The 22,273-nt window shown below is 36.8% G+C and overlaps 5 protein-coding genes across 10 annotated transcripts; all 5 read right to left on the bottom strand.

Annotated features, from left to right (window-relative positions):
- Window positions 1-200: 200 nt before the first annotated feature.
- On the bottom strand, window positions 201-2,395 carry LOC132179094 (uncharacterized). The gene is made up of 2 exons (XM_059591732.2): window positions 2,050-2,395; window positions 201-862 (listed from the first exon to the last, which is right to left on the bottom strand). The coding sequence occupies exons 1-2, from the start codon at window positions 2,351-2,353 to the stop codon at window positions 648-650; spliced, it is 519 nt and encodes a 172-aa protein (XP_059447715.1). The 5' UTR covers window positions 2,354-2,395; the 3' UTR covers window positions 201-647.
- A 1,197-nt stretch (window positions 2,396-3,592) lies between these two features.
- On the bottom strand, window positions 3,593-6,953 carry LOC132178916 (cytochrome b5). Its single transcript, XM_059591500.2, has 3 exons — window positions 6,630-6,953; window positions 4,303-4,369; window positions 3,593-4,166 (listed from the first exon to the last, which is right to left on the bottom strand). The coding sequence occupies exons 1-3, from the start codon at window positions 6,714-6,716 to the stop codon at window positions 3,919-3,921; spliced, it is 402 nt and encodes a 133-aa protein (XP_059447483.2). The 5' UTR covers window positions 6,717-6,953; the 3' UTR covers window positions 3,593-3,918.
- A 680-nt stretch (window positions 6,954-7,633) lies between these two features.
- Window positions 7,634-11,884, bottom strand: LOC132179016 (PI-PLC X domain-containing protein At5g67130). 4 transcript variants are annotated; one of them, XM_059591624.2, is made up of 8 exons: window positions 10,446-11,884; window positions 10,250-10,369; window positions 9,736-9,876; window positions 9,548-9,646; window positions 9,068-9,371; window positions 8,693-8,916; window positions 8,507-8,593; window positions 7,634-7,853 (listed from the first exon to the last, which is right to left on the bottom strand). In XM_059591624.2, exons 1-8 carry the CDS (start codon window positions 10,536-10,538, stop codon window positions 7,824-7,826), a joined length of 1,098 nt encoding a protein of 365 aa, XP_059447607.2. In that variant the 5' UTR covers window positions 10,539-11,884; the 3' UTR covers window positions 7,634-7,823. The 4 variants fall into 4 exon arrangements, with proteins under 4 accessions (XP_059447607.2, XP_088371858.1, XP_059447609.2 ...); XM_088515732.1 differs by lacking the exon at window positions 7,634-7,853 and having other exon boundaries at window positions 8,342-8,593; XM_059591626.2 differs by lacking the exon at window positions 7,634-7,853 and having other exon boundaries at window positions 8,342-8,593; window positions 8,831-8,916.
- A 191-nt stretch (window positions 11,885-12,075) lies between these two features.
- On the bottom strand, window positions 12,076-15,962 carry LOC132178770 (transcription elongation factor SPT4 homolog 2). The gene is made up of 5 exons (XM_059591317.2): window positions 15,735-15,962; window positions 15,523-15,614; window positions 15,099-15,154; window positions 13,344-13,405; window positions 12,076-12,274 (listed from the first exon to the last, which is right to left on the bottom strand). Exons 1-5 carry the CDS (start codon window positions 15,822-15,824, stop codon window positions 12,224-12,226), a joined length of 351 nt encoding a protein of 116 aa, XP_059447300.1. The 5' UTR covers window positions 15,825-15,962; the 3' UTR covers window positions 12,076-12,223.
- An 860-nt stretch (window positions 15,963-16,822) lies between these two features.
- On the bottom strand, window positions 16,823-22,177 carry LOC132177834 (Radical SAM superfamily protein). Of its 3 annotated transcripts, none has more exons than XR_009439800.2 (7): window positions 21,513-22,177; window positions 21,250-21,340; window positions 20,957-21,114; window positions 19,089-19,260; window positions 17,823-17,933; window positions 17,101-17,303; window positions 16,823-16,921 (listed from the first exon to the last, which is right to left on the bottom strand). XR_009439800.2 is itself a non-coding variant. In XM_059590303.2 (6 exons), exons 1-6 carry the CDS (start codon window positions 22,031-22,033, stop codon window positions 17,214-17,216), a joined length of 1,143 nt encoding a protein of 380 aa, XP_059446286.1. In that variant the 5' UTR covers window positions 22,034-22,177; the 3' UTR covers window positions 16,823-17,213. The 3 variants fall into 3 exon arrangements, 1 of the variants encoding a protein (XP_059446286.1); XR_009439801.2 differs by having other exon boundaries at window positions 17,121-17,303; XM_059590303.2 differs by having other exon boundaries at window positions 16,823-17,303.
- Window positions 22,178-22,273: the final 96 nt, after the last annotated feature.

Below are 22,273 nucleotides of genomic sequence, written 5' to 3'. Positions count from 1 at the left end.
CCGGCAACTTCTTACAATTTTGGGAAGTAAATTGCAGCTTAAAGGCTCACAAACTAGGTTACCTGGAAATCCAGCCTCATCAAAATTGAACGTAAAACTGAAAATGAAAATGCAAATAACCCAGGAGTGAACTTAAAATAGAAATCATGGACCATTGTCCACCACAAAGTCTACTAGGCCATCCATGAAGCAGAAAGAAGTTATCAAAATCAAAAGATCACAAAGCAAATCAAGATTTCCCCCGGGTTTCTGCTTCATTCAAGTCTTAATTCAAGCAAAAACAAGCAAATCTTAATTCAAGATCATCCTGATCGGGATAGACGGGCCTGCCTCGCTGCGGGTCAGCACCTCGGGCTTTCTTTCTACTTTCTGCTTGACTTCGAGCTACAAGCGGGAGGCATTAATGAAAATGTTCAAGTAAAATAGCCATCAAATGCGAATTGATGTTGAGATGGAGTCCTTACAGAGGTACTTCTATTATCAGATGAGCTTGACCCCCTACCAGTCATATAGAGGAAGCAAATCCCCATCTACAGGAATACTAGTATTCATTTACACAAGAGTTGTGGCATATTAGAGATTTGATAAAAACGATCGGTAAGAATGATGAGCGAAGCTCATCAAGTGCTCATTTTGGTAGCTAAGAACTAACTATTCTGTTCCAAAACCTCCGCTTCAGCCCTTGCCATGGGATCATCCTTGATCACTGTTTCATCTTCCTTTTCCCCTTCTCGCTCTTGGGCCATTTTTTTTCGATGCAACTCCTCTGCAGCCTCCATTGCAGCCCGGTTCTCCGCCTGAATACGCTGCATTTCTTCTTCTTGCTGCTGCCTTTCAAACCATGTGTCCGCATCCGCCCAAACTAAAAGATAAAGAAAATACAGAATCAATACAACAAGCACTAAATTGTTCGGTGGGCTTTTAGCCATGATAACATATTAAAACTATAAACTCTATTCAGAACCTGATTCGTGCAGTGGTAAATACAAAAAAATTGAAGGACTCAAATAATAGCCCATATCATCCCACATCATAAAGAATAAAGATCTCACTGAAGTATCCTAGAAGAAACCCAACATATCCATATCAAGTTTTCCATTCCATTAAAATCTGACTTCAAGCATAAGAAATCTGTACGTCCAAGTAATACTTTCATTAGAAACGCTCATGATTTTCAAAGGATGAAAAAGCGCTTCTAAGTAATAACTAAGTTTTTATTCATACGCGATCTGCCTGCATCTTAGACAGGTTATTCAGTCATTTCAGAAACAAGACTCAAAACTATCTTTATCTTCACGCTTCCGATTTCATTTCAATTTTATTCTGTTTTGCATCATTAAGATAAAAAGACTCCAACTCTAACCACAATGGCTTACCACATCAAGATTGTAACACGCACATTTTTTTGAATTGATTAAAGCTTCATCAGAAAGTTTCTATAATTCTTATCTAGGAGTTCTGGAAGCAATCCTTCAACATCTGACAGGTTTAATCTGAGCCTACATACGAAGATTGGGGAATCCAATTGAGGAATAAACAGAGTTAATGTAACACAGAAACCCCCTTGAATCCATTGAATCAGCATTGTGATGCCATTTTGTTGCTGTCCATCATACTTGTATAGGGCATAATCAAAGGAAGTTTCGTGGTTTACCATTTTGTTAACATAAGCTATAAGAGTTTCTTAATTGACATAATAGAATTTTTTATGGTCTAACATTTACTTAAAAAAAAAAAAAAAAAAAAATTAATCATCATATTTCCCGTACTGGTTAGTAGTAATGGTTCAATTCTCAATGATAAGTTGTAGATCTTTGAGCTGTAGATAATAAGCATAAGCAACACCAGCTATTAAGCCAATAGGCGATACCAGAGCAGAGCCCTATATACACACTAAATCCTAAACAAAAACCCTAGACCCCAAAGTTATGAATTCAAAACACAAAATACCCAATTAGGAAACTAATAAAGAGAGTATTATACATTGAATTAGTTTAGCAGCAGATAAATGTGGAAAGAAAGAAAGGGAAGGAAGGGAAAGGAACGTACTGGGGTGGGCGGCCCAGCCTTGCTCGCCACCCTTGATGCGCTCGGGGAGGGCGTAGTTGACGGTGAGGACGCGGCCGTAGAGCTCGGCGCCATCCATGTTGTCCATGGCGGTGGAGGCGTCCTCTTTCTCGAGGAAGGTGACGAAGCCGAAGGAGCGGTGCTTCTGGGTGGCCTGGTCCAGCGGCGTCTTGACGTCCTTAATGTCCCCGAAGGGTATGAACGCCGCGTGGAGTATCGCCTCGTTCACCTCCTCCGCCAGCCCTCCCACGTACAGCGTGTTCTTCTGCACTGCTTGTTGCGCCATTCACTATAATTGTTGTCCAGGACTAAACTGATCAATGTTCCTAAATCCTACCCCTTATATGAAATAAAAAAAAAAAAAAAAAAGGGTGAGAAACAGACAGAAATTTCCTCTAAACCAGTTTAGAAGAAATATCCTTCAACTCATTTAAAATAGTGTCATATGTCTATAAGCATTTAAAAGGCACATTAAATTTAATCTAAATTAAAAAACTGCTATTAATAACGTTAATAATTTAATGTGTCTTTTAAATGTTTATAGATACATAGCACTATTTTAAATAGGTTGAAAAATATTTTCAGGAAATTTCTGTCCCCCAGAAACTATGTGCACTTGGGCATTTATAGCTCCAAAGTTTCGATAGGAGGGTTTTGAGCTATGAGAATTATGAGACAAGTAATTTATGGTAATTTGTTTTATTTTGGTAATTTAAATGTAGGAAGATGAAAAATGAAAATGCAATTATTGGTCCCTTTGGGTTTTGCATATTGGGGCTTGTGGTTTTTTCTTGGGTTGATCTTGCTAATGTGTGAGCATGGTTAAAAGGTAATGAGAGATTTACAGGAGAGGCAAGAAAGATTGAATGCTTGAAATTGAAGTTTGGAAGTACAAGGCAAAAAATGGAGAATTTGTTCAGTATTGTACACCAATAGAGATTGGGGAGATCAATAACTTGTAACGAGGAAGAATTATCTCTAAATAGTAGCATGTTCATGGATTTTTTTTTTTTTGGTACTGCTTTTGTGAGTGATGACAATCTTGAACGTATGATGCTACTGTAAGTCTGTAAATGAGAATTCGCCCTTTTTTTGTATGTAAAAGTTAGTATTTTTGTTATTTGTAAAGATGCTGTGACATATGGACCTTCTACAAAGCTTTGTGAACCATAGTAATTCTGTTTTTGAAGTTGCTGTTAATTGGTTTTAATGGTATTTGATTTACTTGTAAGTGTACTTTTTCCTAACCCCTAACGGTTTTAAAGACAATTTGAAGGATGAAGTTCGAAAGACAAAAGTAAACCACCATAGCAATTGCCAATTCCAAAATATGTCCAAACACAAAGTGGTCAACACATATAGAACACAACATCCATAACCAACACCAACATAACTTAACTGAACCTAATAATAACTTATCTCAGATGCCATTGAAATGATGGACCCTTGTTAGTCCACAAATGAAATCATTTTTATTTTTTACCAAAGTTAAACAGCATGTTTCCCACCACCTTTAAGCACTTACTGCATTCATGATTCTGTTATTCCACTGAAGAATGGGAAATGTCATACATCTAGTTGAAGATGGTAACTGCTACAAGGCTTGAAAAAGGCAAACCACACTACCTGCTATAACAGAACCAAAAAAAAAAAAAAAAAAAAAGACGGCACTTTGATCATCCATATGCCAATGTAACAATCATATTTTGAAAGTTTTGCTTCCAATATTTGAAACTTTAGAAAAATGGTGCCGAACAATTGGCCAGTTTCTCTTAATTGCTGTCCTTCTAATTATTCAAAATTTGTGACAGCAGTTTCTTTCAGCAGCCAATAAGAAAAATCTGTATTGCATTACTTCTTTCGCAAGTACAGGAAGCCAACTACCACAGAGACACCAACAACGGCTACAGGAACAACCCAATATTGCTTTGTAAAATCCATGAGCTTCTGGGCATAATCTGTTTGCTTCTTGGAAGAAATTTCAAGTTCTGGGATAGCTGAGGAAGACGTGTCAAGCTCACCAATGCAAAGGGTCTGCATGAGCTCCTTTGCACTTTCGCTATGCCCAGCATCTTCAAAATCATCTGTGGCATCTCTCCCTTCAAAGAAATTAAAGCAAGAAGACATATCAAGAATTCCATCAGTAATGTTGATGGTAGATTTTTTAATTTGAATACATCATGATCCTGTCCAACTATATCATAAATCATCCACTAGGAAAAAGAAGAAAAATACCAGTTGCAACAAGTACTACATCATCTCCACCAGGATGCTCATCCAAATAAGATGACATATCGTATACCTGGGAATGACAAAAGACACTCTGCATTATAAAGAGAGAGAGAGAGAGAGAGAGAGAGAGAGTAAACAAAGCAAGATACTGATATACATGCACTGAATGACCATTCAAAACTTTCAGTCTTTCAGATGAGTGATATCTTTTACTTAGGTGACCCAAACTCAAACAGCCATGAAGTGAAGGCAAATTATCATCCACCAGTTGGTTTATTCGCTGTTGACAGCAGAGGAAATAAAATAAAAAGTGCAGCCCCAGGAGGGAAGTTGCATGCTTAATATAAAAGGAAAAGAATAAAAAGCCAGACTAGAAGAATAACACATGACCAGGATTGTGGGTCCTTGTTCTAGGAAGAAAACTTGGTTTAGAATTTACAAAAAGACAGCATAACCAGGATGTGGGAGAGAGTAAAGCAACCACAGCAAGAGAGAATGTGCATGTATTTGTTTGTTCCCAAGATGTGGGGTTCTGGAGGCCATACATATTCCCCTCCAAGTGAGATCCTGCACTGGCATAAGGAGCCTAGAAATACCAATTTGAGAAGTTATGCTCATAAAGTTCTTTGAGAGGCTTAAAGATTTTTTTTGCAAGTGGAAAGATATCAGTACTTCCAAAGAAAACAAAGCTTCTTCTCTGCCAAGAGATAGATAAGAAGGTCAAGAGAGTCCAGATGAGGATATCCAAATACCTAGAAATTTTAACATAGCTACAATACTGAAACTCTGAGCTCATCCCAAAAAAACCACTTGCAGAACAAATATGAATATAGTGCCAACAAAAGTGATGACCAAGCTCATAAAGACTTCCAGTCCTTGCTCGTTACTCCAGGAAGGGTGTATGACAGGGTGAAATGTTACTGAATAAAGCATAACAAGAATCAGCGAGCTAAGATGGCCCTTGGGTCACTTATATTATTGTGTAAGTATGACATAATGTAACAAAAGTAGTTTCTGCAAGTGATTTACACCATACTCAAAATTTAGATATATATTCAAATAACATGCATTACCCCAACTTCCCACTATGTCACGTCAAATTCAACTTCAGAAAATTCAAACTTAGCCCAAGCCTGACATATTTGCAATCCCAGAAACAAGATATATAATAATGCTATCAAAATACCCTGGAAAAGTAGTGAAAATATAATTTACATTTATTCTTGATACATGCAGGGGCAAAGGCTTGAAGCAAACATTTGATAGATCGAAAATAAGATGACAGGATTAAGCTTCTTGCCCCCATTTTCTAAAAGTAACAAATCTTAATAAAAATTTCCAAAAAGAGGTGCAACCCTAATATGTGGATGCATACAACTACAAGAGAGACACCCAAAAGCAGAAACTAACACCTAAAGTTCAAAAGATCAAAGAGCTCTAATATGTTTGAAAAAAGAGAATGAACTGCTAGCTGCTGTCCACAGGAACAAAAGCTTCACCTTCACTAATGGCAACTAAAACCTCTCAAAAGTGTGCACATTCCTTTCTCTCCAACACACCATACCATAAACAAAGGAATTTGACTTCCGAATTTCACCAATACAATGTCTATCTGAAGTCCCTTCTAACGTGCCAATAGTTCAACCACCATTCTTGGCATAACCCAGCTAACCCGAACAAACGAAACATAAGAGGCCACATTTCCCAACTAAGCTACCTCCTCCCTCCTTATATTGCTCGAGTAAACCTAACGATATTTTATAAAGATAATCAAACAAACATATGTACATGTGTTTGTGAGCAATATAAATTTATTTTTAAGAAATTTATACATAGAATAAAAGTAGAGAAATAAATGATGCAGTGCATTTTTGATTGTCAAAGCCGTCATGCTATTGCATCGATTTCACGGGGAAGTTACAAAGCAGGCAATGGCCTTAAAAAACCTTGAACCTCCAGAACAAAGCATCAAATCAATCAACACCAGGCTCATGCAATCCTACCACACCTAGACAAAACCCATTAGAATTTGAACTTCAAACACAATGGTCACAAACTTATACAACGAGTAGCACTCAAGGATTAAAACTGAATAAGAAGAAAATTATCATACACCCACAAAGCACAGATTCAAAAAAAATGACAAAAGAAGAAAAAGAAAAAAAGGTAGCACATGAACATGATCTAATAGCTTCGAAGACATCTAAAACCCACAAGCTCATCCATCGACGATATACAGCAGAGAGTAAAACCCAACAAATAAAAAAGTTAAAAACACAGAAAAAGAAAACAAAAGGCACATACGAGGAAAGGCCTATGTAGAAGCGTACCTTGCCATCGATGACGACCCAGCAGTCATCTTTGGTGTTGTGTTCCGAGGCTTCTTGCATTGTATAGAGCTTCGTGAGAGTCGGCATCTTTGGTGGGTGTCCGGTCAACTACGTCTCAGGTATTTTCCGGAGCCAAATCCACTTTTTTTTAGCCTCTGCGTTAGAGCCGAGTTTCGTTGGGCTTAAGCAACTTGTGCTCTTATGATTGCTCTGTTGAAGTACTCGGTTGGTGACAAGGAGAGGTTACTATTTCTTCAGGCTGGGCCTGCATGGGCTGTCACTATTTAATTGGAAGTCACAACTACGGATCAGATGAAACCCGGAGGATTCATTTTGTTGTTTATATTATATTTTACTTGTGTTATATTAGTAATTCATGTTTACGTATTGGGTTTAAGTTATATTGAAACATAGATATAAGATTGTATATATCAAACTTAACATGATCCATTTAACTAAACGGGTTAAACCCATCAACCTTAACCCTTTAATTTTATATTGGGTTCGTGTCAGGTTCGCCCGTCGTATAAAAAATTATCCGTTATTATGTTGTTTGTCGGGTTCAAGTCATATCGATAGATGAGTATAATACTATATAGATCAACCCTAAGCCAACCCATTTAATTAAACAGTTCAAGCTCCTCATCATAACTCTTTGATTTTGTGTTAAGTTCGTATCGGATTCACGGATTGTGTAAGAAATTGTCAGCTCAAACACAAATTATTCTTACGAAATCGCAATCTCAAACACACTCTTACAACTATAAGGTCAACACTTATGTAATTAAAATGTTAGCATTTAATTTATATTTAAAGTCAAAGCCTGAGGTGTATTGTAGAATCCCCAAACCCCAAGCAATCCCATTTTCCCTCTCTTTTTCCTCCATTAAATATGTTTTGGAGGGTATTTTTAATCAGGAAAACTGTGGTAAATACTCTACTAAGGAAAACAAATCAAACCCAATATAGATTCTAACATACGCCAAACCTTATTAACACGTAAATTTGAAACAATTGGTTGCAAGATGTTAATTGAATTTCATATGTCGTCGAAGTAATCTTGTTGGAGCAAGAGTGTCTGTGTTTTTTAACATGGGAATATAGGCTATCATGATTGAACAATGTGAAACACCGCAATTTAGATTTCAAGCATTATTACTTGGAACTGCCTGTTCCAAATTTTGTGTTGGTTTCCTATGGAGTGCACCTTGCTGACGATCCTGGCTGCAACCAAAACATACGGAATTAAGGGTTTCCACTCAATCCTAAGACGAAAAAAAAAAATTATATTCATATCACATACTAATATGATCTTTTCCCAGCTTAAAGATCATATTCATATGTGATAATTCATAGAAAAAGAAAAAAAAATCGTGTTCAACTGTCTGGCCTAATGGTATAGATTGGTGGTTAAACTGATCGTTATATATATATTGAGCTGCATCATAAACCCTAGCAAATAGCTTGTGTTGTTATGCATGGACATCTTTGTCTCTATTCAGCTCAAAAGTTTATAATGTACGCAACAACTTATAGGAAAGTTTCTTCTTTCTATTTTTCCTAATAAGGTTACGTTTGGTACACGAAATAGCTATTCCATTAGAAAAAAAAAAAAGATGAATAACTTTTATTATGAATGGAAGAATATAAAATAGAATAGCTTTGATGTTAAAGTACATATATGATAATGATAGAATCTTTAGCATATACTCTTAACACTTGAAATAACGATTTCCATTGACCATGAGAATGATTATTCTAAGGCTATTCTATTTTCAATAGAAAACTATTTTATTTTGTAATGAAATAGTTATCCCATGTACCAAACGTACCCTAAGAGTTTGTTTTCTAACTAACCAAAGTAAAAGACGTCTTACCATGCAGGCAGGCACATCATCACACCCACACAATAACCTCCCATTCAATCTGTCCACGGCTAGAAATGCTCCTCCTCCATCACTCCTCTGCATCAATAATGACAACAATAACAGTAAACATCATGACAAGCAATAAGGAAAACTCATGGTCCTAGGAAAACATCTGCAATGGAAAGACAGCTTTACCTTGTAGAAGTCAACAGCGACAAAGTTAGCCCATCGGTTACCAGCCGCAATATAACATGTTTGAAGCTTATTAAGGAGGTCTAGAGAATTATCTTTGCATGTGATTTCCTTGATTGGAATTGACGGAAAGTAATTTACCAGAACCAAAGACTTGGTTTTGTCATTGAGTGATGCTGACTCCCCACGGTTAAGGCAGCTATCTTGATGCAATCCCCCAAACCCATCTGCGAATCTTAAACAAAGAAGTGCTTAAGAACATAAATCATTTTCCTTAATTTCCCCTTTTCTCCCATTTGAATATATAGAAAGCACTAAAAAAAGAGAGCATAATATAATTGTTCTGTTCTTTCCATAACATGTGCTAGCTATACTCACGCTGATTTTCGACCATGTAGTTCCATTGGTAAGCTATCCCTTCACTTTCTTGCTTGTGTTTCTTGGAGGTGAAGACGATGAGCCTATGATTTTTGGCTACCATATCTTTGACTAGAGGCCAATCTTGACCATCTTGTGGCATATTTGACACTGGAAACCAATACTTTGTCAATTCAGAAGTACTGAAAACGTTCATTAACCCATTTGGGGACTCTACATGGTCTTCTAATATTAGTGTTATAATTTCTGATGGATTTGCCCGTAGGAACATTTCTACTTCCTTTAAAGTGTCTACAGCAGGTCTCTGATACAGAACAAAAAAAAAAAAAAAAAGAGTAAAATTGGTTCAATAAAACATTTATCAACCATTTTCTCTTTTATAGTAAGCTAGAGATATTGAGTTTCTGTTAAGTTTTCTGTCAGCACAGTTCAAAAAAAATTCTTGATGTTATATTGTGGTAGAATATAAGAAATACTTACAAATGCAGTGAATGCATGACATTTGCCTTTAAACGAATGACACAACCAGATGTCTCCCATGAAGTCGTATGTGTCCAACATTAAGGCTCGAACTCCATTCTGCAAATTGACAGGTACCAGTGTTTTTTTTTTGTTTTGATGAATCAAACAGGCAATTTGTGAGAACAATCTACAAAGGATGGTCTTACATTTAGCTGTTGCGTGATAGTGTCGTCTTGATTTGAAAAGGTATGACGAGGAACCCCGGCATGGGATGGCTCTCCAGTAATGGAAAAAGAATTGAGGGTTGTCAAATATGCATATTTGTTGAAAGGTAAGGAATTATTCTGCTGCAAATTAATTATAGAGCTTGTTAGGCAAAAAGACAAGTATGTGATAATCATATTTCTGGAATGAAATTCATCTTTCGAATGTTCCAAAATGCTGGCCTATTGTGGGGCAAACTGTTCCAATATGCATATTCATCCCAATTCAACAATTACTGCTTAATCATTGAAATCAAGTCAATAATGGAGGTTTCCCAGTTCATTTTTTCCCCTGATTTTGATAAAAGTTGTCAAAGATTAGTGTAATGATCTCCTTAAGATATTGATCAGTGGTGCATGCAATACATTTCTATTCAATAATGGATTTGGATTTCCAAAGGGTTCAATGAGAGAGAGAGAGAGAGAGAGAGAGAGAGAGAGAGAGAGATATAAATACCAGAAGCTTGAATTGGTCTGTAATGGTTGATCTTACACATCTTGAACCCTCAAATCTTTTAGGACAAGAGAAACAGTAGAGCCCAGTCGCACAACCATCCGATGAGCATTGATCTAGTGGCTGATATCAAAAGTATCATCATACTGAAAACACATAAATAACTAAACAAAATCATGGGATAAAGCGTGAGATGGACCTTGCATTTTCCATTGGAGCAAGTGGCTATGGCAGCAGTAACACACAGAAAAAGTGAAAATATGAGCAATGGTGAGCTTCCCAGGAAACCCATTGGAAGCTAGGAGCAACAAACACTTGGAGTTCTCAAGGAATTATATTACGAAGAAAAACCTGAAAGCGTAAGACAGACATTTGCATCCTCCATTGGAGAACTTGGCTATGGCAGCAGCCAGTAGCACTCAGAAATTAAAAAAAAAAATTAAACTATGACCAATGGTGAGCTTCTCAGGAAACCCATTGGAAGGAACAACAAACATTTGGAGTTCTCAAGGAATTATATTACGGGGGAAGGGAAAACGTTGATTATAAATGAGATTTTAAAGTCCTTTCGATGAATGCAATATTCGACTAGAGAAGGGAATTGCACTACGCGTAGCTGAAAAGGCCAAGTCCTGCTGATGTACTGCAGGGACCAAAATGCATGCATAGAAATAGAATGACAAATTAATCTGCACAAATCCAATATGGAAAGTTTTAAGGCTATCCTTTCTCAAAAAATACCTTTCGTTATTTTATTGAGCTCACATTATAATACCTATCAACTCTTGTAGGATTTGTGGAGTGTCTAATAGTATATATGTTGCACGTGAAAAATATGTTACCACATCATTTTAAAATTTTAAAACGACACAATACCATGTAAACCGTTAGATACTACAAAGTAAAATTTTGATCGTAAAATAAATCATTTTTATTTCACTTGAAATTGAGAGAATTATAACCTAATCCATGAAACAGGTGATTTAGTTTAGTCATGTACGTAGATTAATACACTATCCTGCCATAAGGTACAACAGTGGAGTCAGAATATTGATTCATAGGAGCAAAATTTAGAAAAAGGGTGAAACAAAAATTGATTAAAAACCCATATAGGTAAATACAATAAAAATGTCATCATTTTGTAACTTCTTGCACTAAAAAATACCGCTCGGCATTTACATGAAGAATTTTTTAATTACCAAATAGTCTTAAGTACCATTATGGAACTCAGTTATTTTTAATAACAAATACTCATTATGGAACCCATTTACAATAATGTTAAAACTATGAGCCTATGATGTAAAGACTTATGTAATTAAAATGTTAACATTTAATTTATATTTAAAGTCAAAGCCTGAGGTTCATTATATAATTACTCCTAAAAAAATACCTTACTCCCAAATCTTAAGTCCAAAATTGAATTTTTTAAATTTTTTTATTTTTTTTATGTCAGGAAACCTCTCCAAGGCAAGGCCCTTCGGACCCACCCCTATAGAGTAAACCCCGATCTCGTGCACCGCACCCTCAGAAGTTTCCCTACACAGAACTGGTTAAATTGCTGCCTTTCACATGTCGAAATTAAATAAAAAATTTGATCCAAGGAAAAGAAACAGCAACACATGATACCACACCAACGAGGTTCTCACAATGAACTTAACACTCCCCAGGCCCCCACCCACCCCCCCCCCCCCCCCCAACAATCCCATTTTTCCTCTTTTTCTATCCTTAAATAAGAACCTAAACATGTCATGCATTCTCAAACCTTTCATGTAATCACATTGACATATTCTGCCTATTCCCCTTATATTTTCATCTAAAAAAAAAGGAAAGACGATTAACTCTCATCACATTTGTAGCAAAGGATGCAGCATAACCCTTCAAGTACCAACTGGGTGCTCATTTTAGAAGACCAATGAGTCTCAGAACAAGTATTTGATTACATCAAAATGTTTAAACTTCAAAAACTTTCAACAACACTCATACACGTTTTGGTGGCACATACTGCACATGCTCATCCTGGCATAAATTCTGCAAAAAGGTACAATAAAATGATCAATTGAAAAGAGTCATAGTTAAAAGGTCAAATTAAAACCGAACAAAACAGATAAATATTATGGTACAAGCAAGCAAGCATGGTAGTTCTGACAGTAATTAGTTTCACAATATCAACAAGCTCAGTTTATCTAAATGGCAATATCTGGTTTTCAAATGCATGTTCACTGAAATTTTAACAGAAATACTGGAGCTGCCCATTCAGTAACACATGCTACATTTAGCCTTTAGGATGGCCAAATTCAACCTAATCCACAAACACAACCAGAACCAGTCAAATTTGTTCAACCCCTAATCCAACCCATTATATATTTTCAGATTGGATTAATGTTGAAAATCTGGAGCCTGTATAGAAAGGACAAGTGGTAGTGATTGGCTGTGACACAAAAATACAGGAAAACTACACAAATTGTCAAAATTTCACTGTGAATTTTGACATTAGCAAGATCAGGGTTTTACTTCTAAAACCATATAGTATACAGGTTGGATTAGCATTGGACACCGGGCAACCACAGAAAATCAAGTATAAACCTCAGTTCAACAAATAAGAACATATGTGCAACCATGCGTCCACTATCAATGGCACTAGGCTTCCTGACACCTAGGGGGTACAATTTTGGCCAGTCACCAGGAATATTCTAGCTTCAACATTCGTACAATAGCAACGTTGATATTCCATTGAAATGTTAAAAACAGATCCCCAAATATACTTCCTTAGTCTTGTGAAAACTATATGACAGGCTTGTTGCATCACCTCACCATTAACAACACACCAATGTTGCTAACCACAAGATGGGCAAGAAAATCCTACGGCACATTTTCAGGACATAATTGTCAATTCTCATATAATATTAAAAGCAAAAGAGATCATTAAAGCGAACTGCGTGGATAGATGTAGTTTGTATGATTAGCATGCAAGATTCAACAATAAAATTGACCACTTTTTGTATTTATTTGAAAAAAGAGAGAAACTCTTTCGCAAACTAACATAAGTTTGTCCAACAATTACATAAAACTTGAATTATACATGCATAAAAACACAAACCTGCAAGTCCTCTGGAAGAGCCTCTGAGACTGCAAGAGTGTAACAACCAGGGGCAAATTTTCCTGCAAAAAAGGGGAAATTGAACTCTAAATTACCAATGACCAAATCTCACAAACTTAGGTTTTCGAAAGCAAAATTGCATATGAACCTAAAGGCTAAAAGACATAAAAGATCTAAACACAAGTATATGAAAATGTTCAAACAAGTAGAATAACATTTCGATTCTTGAGGAAACATCACTATTAGCAGATAATAAAAGCCTAAGGGCGCTCAAGAATCAAACCTAAAGGTAAGCACTCACAATCTCCATTCTAACTGTTCCAAATTTCTGAAAATTATGTGCAAGAAAAGCTTACTAAAACCCAATTTCCAAATTAAGAGGGAGAGTATCAAAAATATCAGACCACAAGCAAACTAGGCTCAAATATTACAACCATCTGACCACCAACTAATGCTTCAAATTGCATTTATTTGAAGCAATTACTTTAGAAAATTTACTATATAACATGAAATGCAATGTTGAACAATATTGAAAATGGTGCTGCCCATGTTTTTAAGTGGCTAGTATTTATTTCAAGTATACGCTTATGCTACAGCAATAGCAGACAATTCCCAATGACTTCTAAGAGTACTGGTGAAGGTAAAACTCCCGGGTCCCCCTTCATGTGCCATAGATTTACTAATGAGTGGGGACAATCTGCAAGAAAGCACGTAAAGCTAATATGTACAAAGAACAAAACCAACTATTCATGCCAGATGAACTTTGAAGCTCTAGCACACATGGGAGGAAGCTTGGATTTTATGTCTAGGTATACTAAGCATCTAGTCTATCTCCTCCTAGATCTTTGAACACAAGACAAGGTTTTAAGTGTTGAATCCTCAAAGCAAGATGGTTCTACTTTTTTTTTTTAAGAAGTAACAATAATGTCTAAGAAAAACCTCAAACCATATGAAGGTGCTTGACAAGAGCACTTTGCAAATACAATTCCCGACAATTCAAAACACTGCAAAAACTCTCACAACTAAAGTAACCCCTCAATAAATTGACTTGAATAGTTCAAAAGGTTTCCCACATTAATTTCTGCTAGAAAAATGTCTCCTACCATCCCCAACTATGAGATAAAGCTGGTCAGAAATGATATACCAGCCAATTCTTAGCCAAAGTCCAACACCCCTGAAGCATCCTCACAAACCATCAAGCTCACACTGCACAATACTTAGATTGCACCACATACCAACATAGCCACTCGACTTCGCATGAACCAGTCTAACCCAAATAGACTAAAAAGAGAATCTCATAAGGCGTTAGCAACCTCACAATGAAGCAAAAAGGTGATCAACAGATTCCTCACTCTTCTCTCTGTGCTTTTTTTTTTTTTTTTGGATAAATAATAATAGCCCTTAATGATCTCAGTATAGTTTGAAAATTGTCTGTTCTAAGTAGAAAGGCTATTACTTGCAAGCTTCAATAATCTTGAAAAGCCAATAATAATCCATTACCCTAGACCTACAAGACCTTCTGAATTTGAAGTAATAAGAGCTCCCTCATTGTAAAAATAAGTCAATATTGCAACAACTACATTCCATCTATTTGTTCATTTTGGAAAAGCAGCCTATATAGAAATTCCTCTTGCTTGCTACGTATAAGAAGTGTTTGCAAATTTCAATAAGTGCAAAATTCTGAAAGCCAAAAAGAGAGGGAAAATAAGAAGGGAGCAGACGGAAAAAATGTGTGTGAAAAGGTGTTCAACATACCAATTCGCAACCACCGAGCAGACCAACTTCTACTTGGATCCATGACTGAAATTATCCTGCAAGGGCCACAATGAAAGGAAAAGATTAAAATAAGCAACAGCAGGCAAGGAAATTTCAGCACCAAAATAAATAATCATGGTGCGGTATCACACCAAAGCATTATCTAATCTAGAATGCTATTAGACGCACTAAATTGGTCACACCATTTTCTTGCTAAGAAAAGTGCGCACAAATAAAATTAAAAATGACAACTTTTGTTGAAAGTCGTAGTAATACATGTTTTCCAGTTTTCAGAAATTTCCAATTAATTCAAGTGAAGTAAGGCAAATGGGGTTGTCTTGGAATGACTTGGGCAAAGGCTTTGGCGTTCTTTAAGAACAACAAGAACAACAATAGCAGTATAATAGCAAAGAAAGAAGCGTACCCAGTGAAATTGGGGGTGGTGCAATCAACGACACGTTCATGATCCTCATCCATCTTAAAGAAAGGACAGTTCTCGCACCCCGATTCCCTAAACTGCGTAATTATTGTCAAAAGGAAGAGAAAAGAAGCACATATGTATGTTAATCACTGGACTGGAAGAAGAAAAACCCTATCGCAATCTGGGAGTCCATCTTTAAGCCCAAGGGTGTTCACCTGGTCGTAGGTTTTGACGAGGCGGCAACGAAGGCAAGCCCTCAGCTCATGCCCGAAGCTCGTCGGAATTTGTGCCGGGGCGCTTCCCATTCTGAACAGAGAGAGACGATTACGATGATCCACTGAACTACTACTTTCTACACAGAGAAAAGGGGCTGCTGACTCCCTGAGTCGGCTGAGGGGTAAGATACGGGCAAATAGGGGGTCACCTCCCTCTCTCACCGCAGACCCTCCTTTGTTTTTATTTTATTTTTTATTTTTTATTTTATGGTACGATATTTAACACTCACAATATTATTAAATATGACGTGGCATTCTATCAAAAAATGTAGAGAAAAATACAAAATTAATCATGTTAGTTTACTTAATTTACAATAAGCTTCTTGTAATATAAAAATGTTACGAGAGATTTCCTAAGATATTTATAAATAACAAATTACTCATTGTTATCAAATTTCGTTTAAAAACTTGACTTATATTAATACCAAGTAATGTTATAAGTACGACTTTTATTCATCTATTATCTTCAAATGATATGTTTTTTAAAATTACTATTGAATTTATGATTGATGATTACTATTTGATTATGATCCAATGCTAATTTTAAAAGTCACGTTACCTTTGGGGGATAAAAGTTTTACGAACTGTTTGATACCATATGAAGCTTATTGCAAATAAGATAAACCACGAGATTGATTTTGCAATTTTCTAAAAAATTTAATAATAGAGTGATGCTTGAAGATAGAAGATAGAAGAATTCCAAAAGTGATTTGACAAAGAGTGGAATTGGAATAATAAATTTTCCCTTTATTTATTTAAAGAGATAAGCAATGAATAATCTCATTTTACTAACTTCCTAATTGGTTTTATAAATGTAGAATTAATCTTACAATATCATGGTAGTAATTTAATTATTTAGATACAAAAATTATAAAATATTCATAACCACTTAGTGCACTGTCTCTTTCCCAAGTGCATAAAATTTCTTTCTTTTTTCTCAACTTTCGTAGGCAATTTGGGGAAACTAAATTTCAACTCGAAAAATGCATTGGCATGTAGAGAGAGCTACACCCGTTTAGATTACAAGGATCATTAATTCAGATAAAATCACAAAAATAGCATACAAATAAATAATATGGAACCAACTAATATCTCCTTTTCGGATTTGTATAATCTCTTTGAACTTCCTGCACATGTTGGAATCAATGGTGTAAATAAAGGTAGCAGTGGCAAATCCTAAATGTGAGGATCAAAAATTAAGCCCCCAAAAACTATATCTTGGAAAATTTTTACAAGGAAATGGATTTCAGTACATAGAAATCCAGAAAGAAAGGAAGATACTTTTCAACAGACCTAGAAAATTTACTCTATAATGATGAGGACCACCTTTGCAATCACTTGCCCTACAACAAATTGATCATGTATCAATTTGTGGTCGGTTTGTCAGCCATCCATTGGAAAGTCTACAATAGCCAAAAATCAATTGGATGTGGCAGCTGTGCTGTTGTTAGCCTTTTCTCTAACCATTGTCTGAACAAAGAGCTCGCCAGCCCTATATGATGATCGGACCTGCAAAATCAATACATTGAAAAATCTTGTAAGGATCTATTTTTGAATCCAAAACATGAAAACCTCTAGCAAATTATTATCTCACATTTAGTCAGTAGAAAATTAAATTGAAGGGAGAGTTTTCATTTTAATTTTTACTTCTTTGCCTAATTTTCCAATACTAATGGTCCATCCTAACACTGGTCAGATAATAATTAAAACCAGGAGAAATTATACTTGCCCCTTAAACTTACACCTAAATTATAATGTCCTCCAAACTTTTAAAAGTTTCAGTTAACCCCCCCAAATTACAACCTTTTAAAGTTTTTTTTTTGGGGGGGGGAGGGAGAGATCAATTTGGGTGTATTTTTGAGAAAAGTACGTATAGTTTCCCCTTAAAACCAAGATAGACTAGTAAAGAGGAGCAAATCCTGTTATTCCAATTCAGTAGCTGATTTGTATTCTCAAAAATATCGATTCAAATGAGATAAAGGACAAGGATAATATCATCATAAAATGCAAACTATAACAAGAGCTCACCAGTGGACCACTGGCAACATAACGAAATCCAATTGACTCCCCATATTCCTTCCAGAAGGCAAACTTTTCAGGGGTAACATACTCTTTGACAGTCAGGTGTAATGGAGTTGGCTGCAAGAATTGTAAACACTTTCGAGTTAATATCTCTATCAAGAACGAGACAAATAAAGCTACTACGTTAAATATAAGCTGAGGCAACCTTAAGTCCTACATGAACTATTTATGCAAGCAGATACAGGCAACTAGTTGGAAAATTGAATTATATCACTATCACCATGTGAGCCAATTCATGGAAGCACCTAGAACTTCACATTGGGATGTTGTGATTCATATTATACACAAGAAATTCCCACGTCGCAGTATTCTATTTAGGAAGAATGGGCATCTCAGAATAGAAGGATTTACTAGTGTAGATTGGCAGGATCCCTTTTCGATAGAACATCTACTACTGGGTAACCTTGTCACTTGGAAAATCAAGAAACGAATAGTGGTGGTTTGATCTAATGCAGAGGCAGAGTATAGGGCTATGGCTCATACAACTAGTGAATTGACATGGTTACGACCTTTCCTTCAAAAAATTGAATTTTTAGCTCCTATGCCTATTCCTTTATATTGTGATAATCAGGCTGTTGTGCAAATTGCTACTAATCCAGTGCTCCATGCAAGGACAAAAAACATTAAAGTTGATTGTCATTTCATTCGAGATACAATACTGAGTGGAGATATCTCTACACCCCTTGTGAGATCTGGAGATCAACTTGCTGATGTGTTCACAAAGTCTCTTTCTTGTAGCCGATTAGAATTTATTTGTTCCAAGATGGGCTTTTCAAGATACATGCTTCAGCTTGAGGGGGAGTGTTATAGTGAATATATGAATATTCGAGGAATTATATGTAATTTCCTCATAGTATATGGGGTAATATGCAAGCCTTCTAGAAGAAGGTCGGGTGTCCTAGTGAGCTGTCCCCTATAGTTGTGCAGAATATTCCTGTAATTGGCTTCTCTATTTAATGAATGACGGAAGAGGAATGAGCTACATTCAATTAGCTCCATTCCATTTCTTCAACCTCATTTCAATTCATTACATACATGATGTTTATTAACCAGAATTGTTATATGACAAAGGAAAATCAGGAAGAAAAAAAACACATGGCAGTATCAGGAGGTAGTGTCATTTCTAAAAATGAAGGTAAATCCTTGCCATTCCCTCAAACCTCAAGGGAGTTTGGTGTAATTTACCCAATGAACAATTGCATATCAACTAACCTGTAAATACTGTCCAAGTGTCAGAATATCAACATCTATAGCCCTTAAATCAGCCATGGCTTCTTTCAACTCATCATCAGATTCTCCAAGACCTAACATTATAGAAGTTTTTGTTATCATGCCCTCCTTGCTGAGTTTTGCATGTTTTAGAACTGACAAGCTCTGTTCATAACTGCATAAAAGAACGACATACAAAAATCATAAATGAAATCAGCAATCATATATTCAGAATATAGAAAGAAAAACGTATAGGAAAAAAAAAAGTATTGTATATGGGTTAAGATAACGAGCCTTGCAAATCAACCCCTAAACTGGGTCCAGTTATGCATTCTAAAATCAAAAGACTGGGTCTGTCTGAAAATGCACATCCAAGTTATGCCATTAGCACTCTGCTAGCTCATCAATTATCAGAAGATTCAGAGCATAATGTGTTGAAAGTGCATCTAGGGTTTCTAAACAAACTCACGCTCGCACGCCAACACAAGCACAAGACAACAGCTGAGAAATTAAGTTAAACAGAACTAACTTGCGAGACTGTCTTACAACTATTAGCGCTTCCCAAAGTTTCTTATCCCTATAAATCTTCTTAAGATATCACACTAGCTTCTTCTAGTTATTAATTCCCAAATTCCTTTTGGAGCGCAATGAAGAGGCAAAAACTAAAATATCTAACTTGGAAAACAGACTCGAAAGTTGCAAACTGTCATAGGGAGAATATTTTTGGAAAAGAGGCTAGAAAAAAACAAAGAAACAAAAAAGTTTGTCATATAGTATGCATATATGGCATGCAGAACAGCACTCTCCTGAAGACATTCCTAAAGACACTAGTGGCACTGACATTCCAGAAGACAAATCAGAACCCATGCACACGCTAGGGGAAGAAACATATTGCTCTACTAATTTGGAAAGGCATTCACATACCCATCAAAATCCACTTTCCATGGAACTGACGTTCCTGAAGGAAAAATGAGAAACCCAAATACAAGCCAGTGGAAAAACAGATTGCTCTGCCAATTTGGAAAGGACTTCGCATTTTAGAATGCAGAAACCCAGTCAACGGTTGGAGAAAAGATAGATAAACTTTTAATGACAATGTGACCGAGTAAGCTAAGCATCTTGAGAAACAAGAAAATTATCAGTTCATGTTATGCATAAGATGACCACGTTAGACTCATATACTTGAGGGAAGGGAGAACAAAGAGGGAGAGAAACTCTGGGCCAAACACGAAGATGAATCTTTGTTGGAGGATCATTCTTCCAATGTGTAGAAAAATTGCAGATTAGTTTTCAAATTTAATGGTTGTTATCTGGTTAGCAAGTGGTGGGTCACTGGTAGAATTACCTGGAGTCATGACCAGGACAGCAACTTCAAAGGTAATACACATCAATGATAAAATATTGACAAATCTTGATCCCATGTAATATCTAACTACCATAAGATCTATTCATGACTCATTGGGGAAAGTTGCTTTTATAATAACTTCTACCCATTAATGAGTAACCAAAAGTGAATAGCTATCTTGACTTAACCCATGTGGGACACTAGGATCGTAATATACGACCACGCTTCCGTAGCCGATGTCCACGGCGGCCCACTCTATCAACACTGACCCATAACCTATCAGTATTTTAATCTAGCCCATAGGTCACTCCCTCCGTGACTCGAACCCTTCCACATGGTGACTAGCTCTTATACCAAATGGTATAAACTTTGGGTAGAACTTACCCTTGAAAACTGGCTTGCAAGGGAAAGGTGTCCAAGAACTTATATACACATGGTCAAAATTAGACTTAATCCATGTGGGACACTAGGATTGTAACACTATTCAAGAAAATTAAGCAGAAAGATGACAGGTACTGAAACTCACCCAGCCCTAGGATCTCTGACAATTCGCTGGAGCCGTTTCACAGTTTCGATGTTGTGGGCAAACACATCCAATCCTGAGTGTACCAAAGTCTCTACGTCTCTCAAATTGCCCCGGAAATCAGAAGTTAAACACTCAACCATGATCTCGGGCTTGAGTTTCTGCAAAAGAAGTCATATGATACCCAATCAAGATTCAAACCTGTGCTCTCATTCCAACCTCTTTTGAAGTAATTTGCATAACAAAACAAAGAAGTAGAAAGCATCTCGAAACCATAACCAGAAAGATATACACACCTTCATAGCTTTGACGGTCTGAGCAAAATGCCCACTTCCTCCATCGGGTATATCATCACGATCTACACTTGTTAGAACAATATAGTCCACACTGCAAATATTAAAAGAAAAAAAAAAAAAAAAAACAAAACAAAAAACAAAATTAGTTAAGTCCTCGTTCCAAATACCTGAATGCACACAAGAATTCTTACTTCACACTTCCTTCAAAATAAAATTAAACAGCCTATAACTCTACAACCAAGAAATAAAAACATCACACATACCCCCAACTTGCAATAGCGTTGGCAGTGTTTTCCGGTTCCATGGGATCGGGCGGCGCAGGGTTTCTGCTGGTTTTGACGGCACAAAATCTACATCCACGCGTGCAAGTGTCCCCAAGAAGCATGATCGTCGCGGTGGCAACACCATCCCCGCCTCCGTTCCAACACTCTCCGATGTTGGGGCATTGCGCCTCCTCGCAGACCGTGTTCAGGCTCAGCCGCGAGAGCGACTCCTTCACCTGGTCGTACCTCTCCCCTTGCGGCGCTCTCTGCCTAAGCCACCCGGGCTTCTTCACGCTCGGGTCTCTCCCCGTGTAGGGGCCGATCTTCTTCGCTCCCGGCGAATCCGACGGTGAATGTGGCGGCCTCGTGTCGATCTTGGATGAATCCACGGCCTTACAACGAATTCGATGGCGGAAACAGAGAGTAGTAGTAGCAGCGTAATGGGGGGAATTGGAGTGTGGTGGTTTCGAAAATGGGATTGGACAGGGCTTCGAAAACGATTGCTGAAGCAATTTTCCCATTTTCGTTGAATGAAAGAGAGAAAGAGCGTTTGATTGCTTGTTTGCGTGTGTGTGAAAGGCTCTGGTCCTCTCTGCTCTAAGTTAGAGACAGAGAGGAGAGTGGCCGTTGGGGCTTTGGTTTCTCCGTCTGTTTTTGTTGGTTGGTTTGGTAGTTTTAACTACAAACCCAATCCCTCTCTAAAATGTCATTGGATTTGGAAATTTTTTAAAGAAAAATTGCAATTTTTTTTTTTTTTTTTT

The sequence above is a fragment of the Corylus avellana genome, chromosome 4 (genome assembly GCF_965113065.1).
Source record: "Corylus avellana chromosome 4, dhCorAvel1.hap1.2, whole genome shotgun sequence".
NCBI classification, from domain to species: Eukaryota; Viridiplantae; Streptophyta; class Magnoliopsida; order Fagales; family Betulaceae; genus Corylus; species Corylus avellana.
The sequence above is the reverse complement of the archived record's forward strand: the minus strand, read 5'-3'. Positions and strand labels throughout refer to the sequence as shown.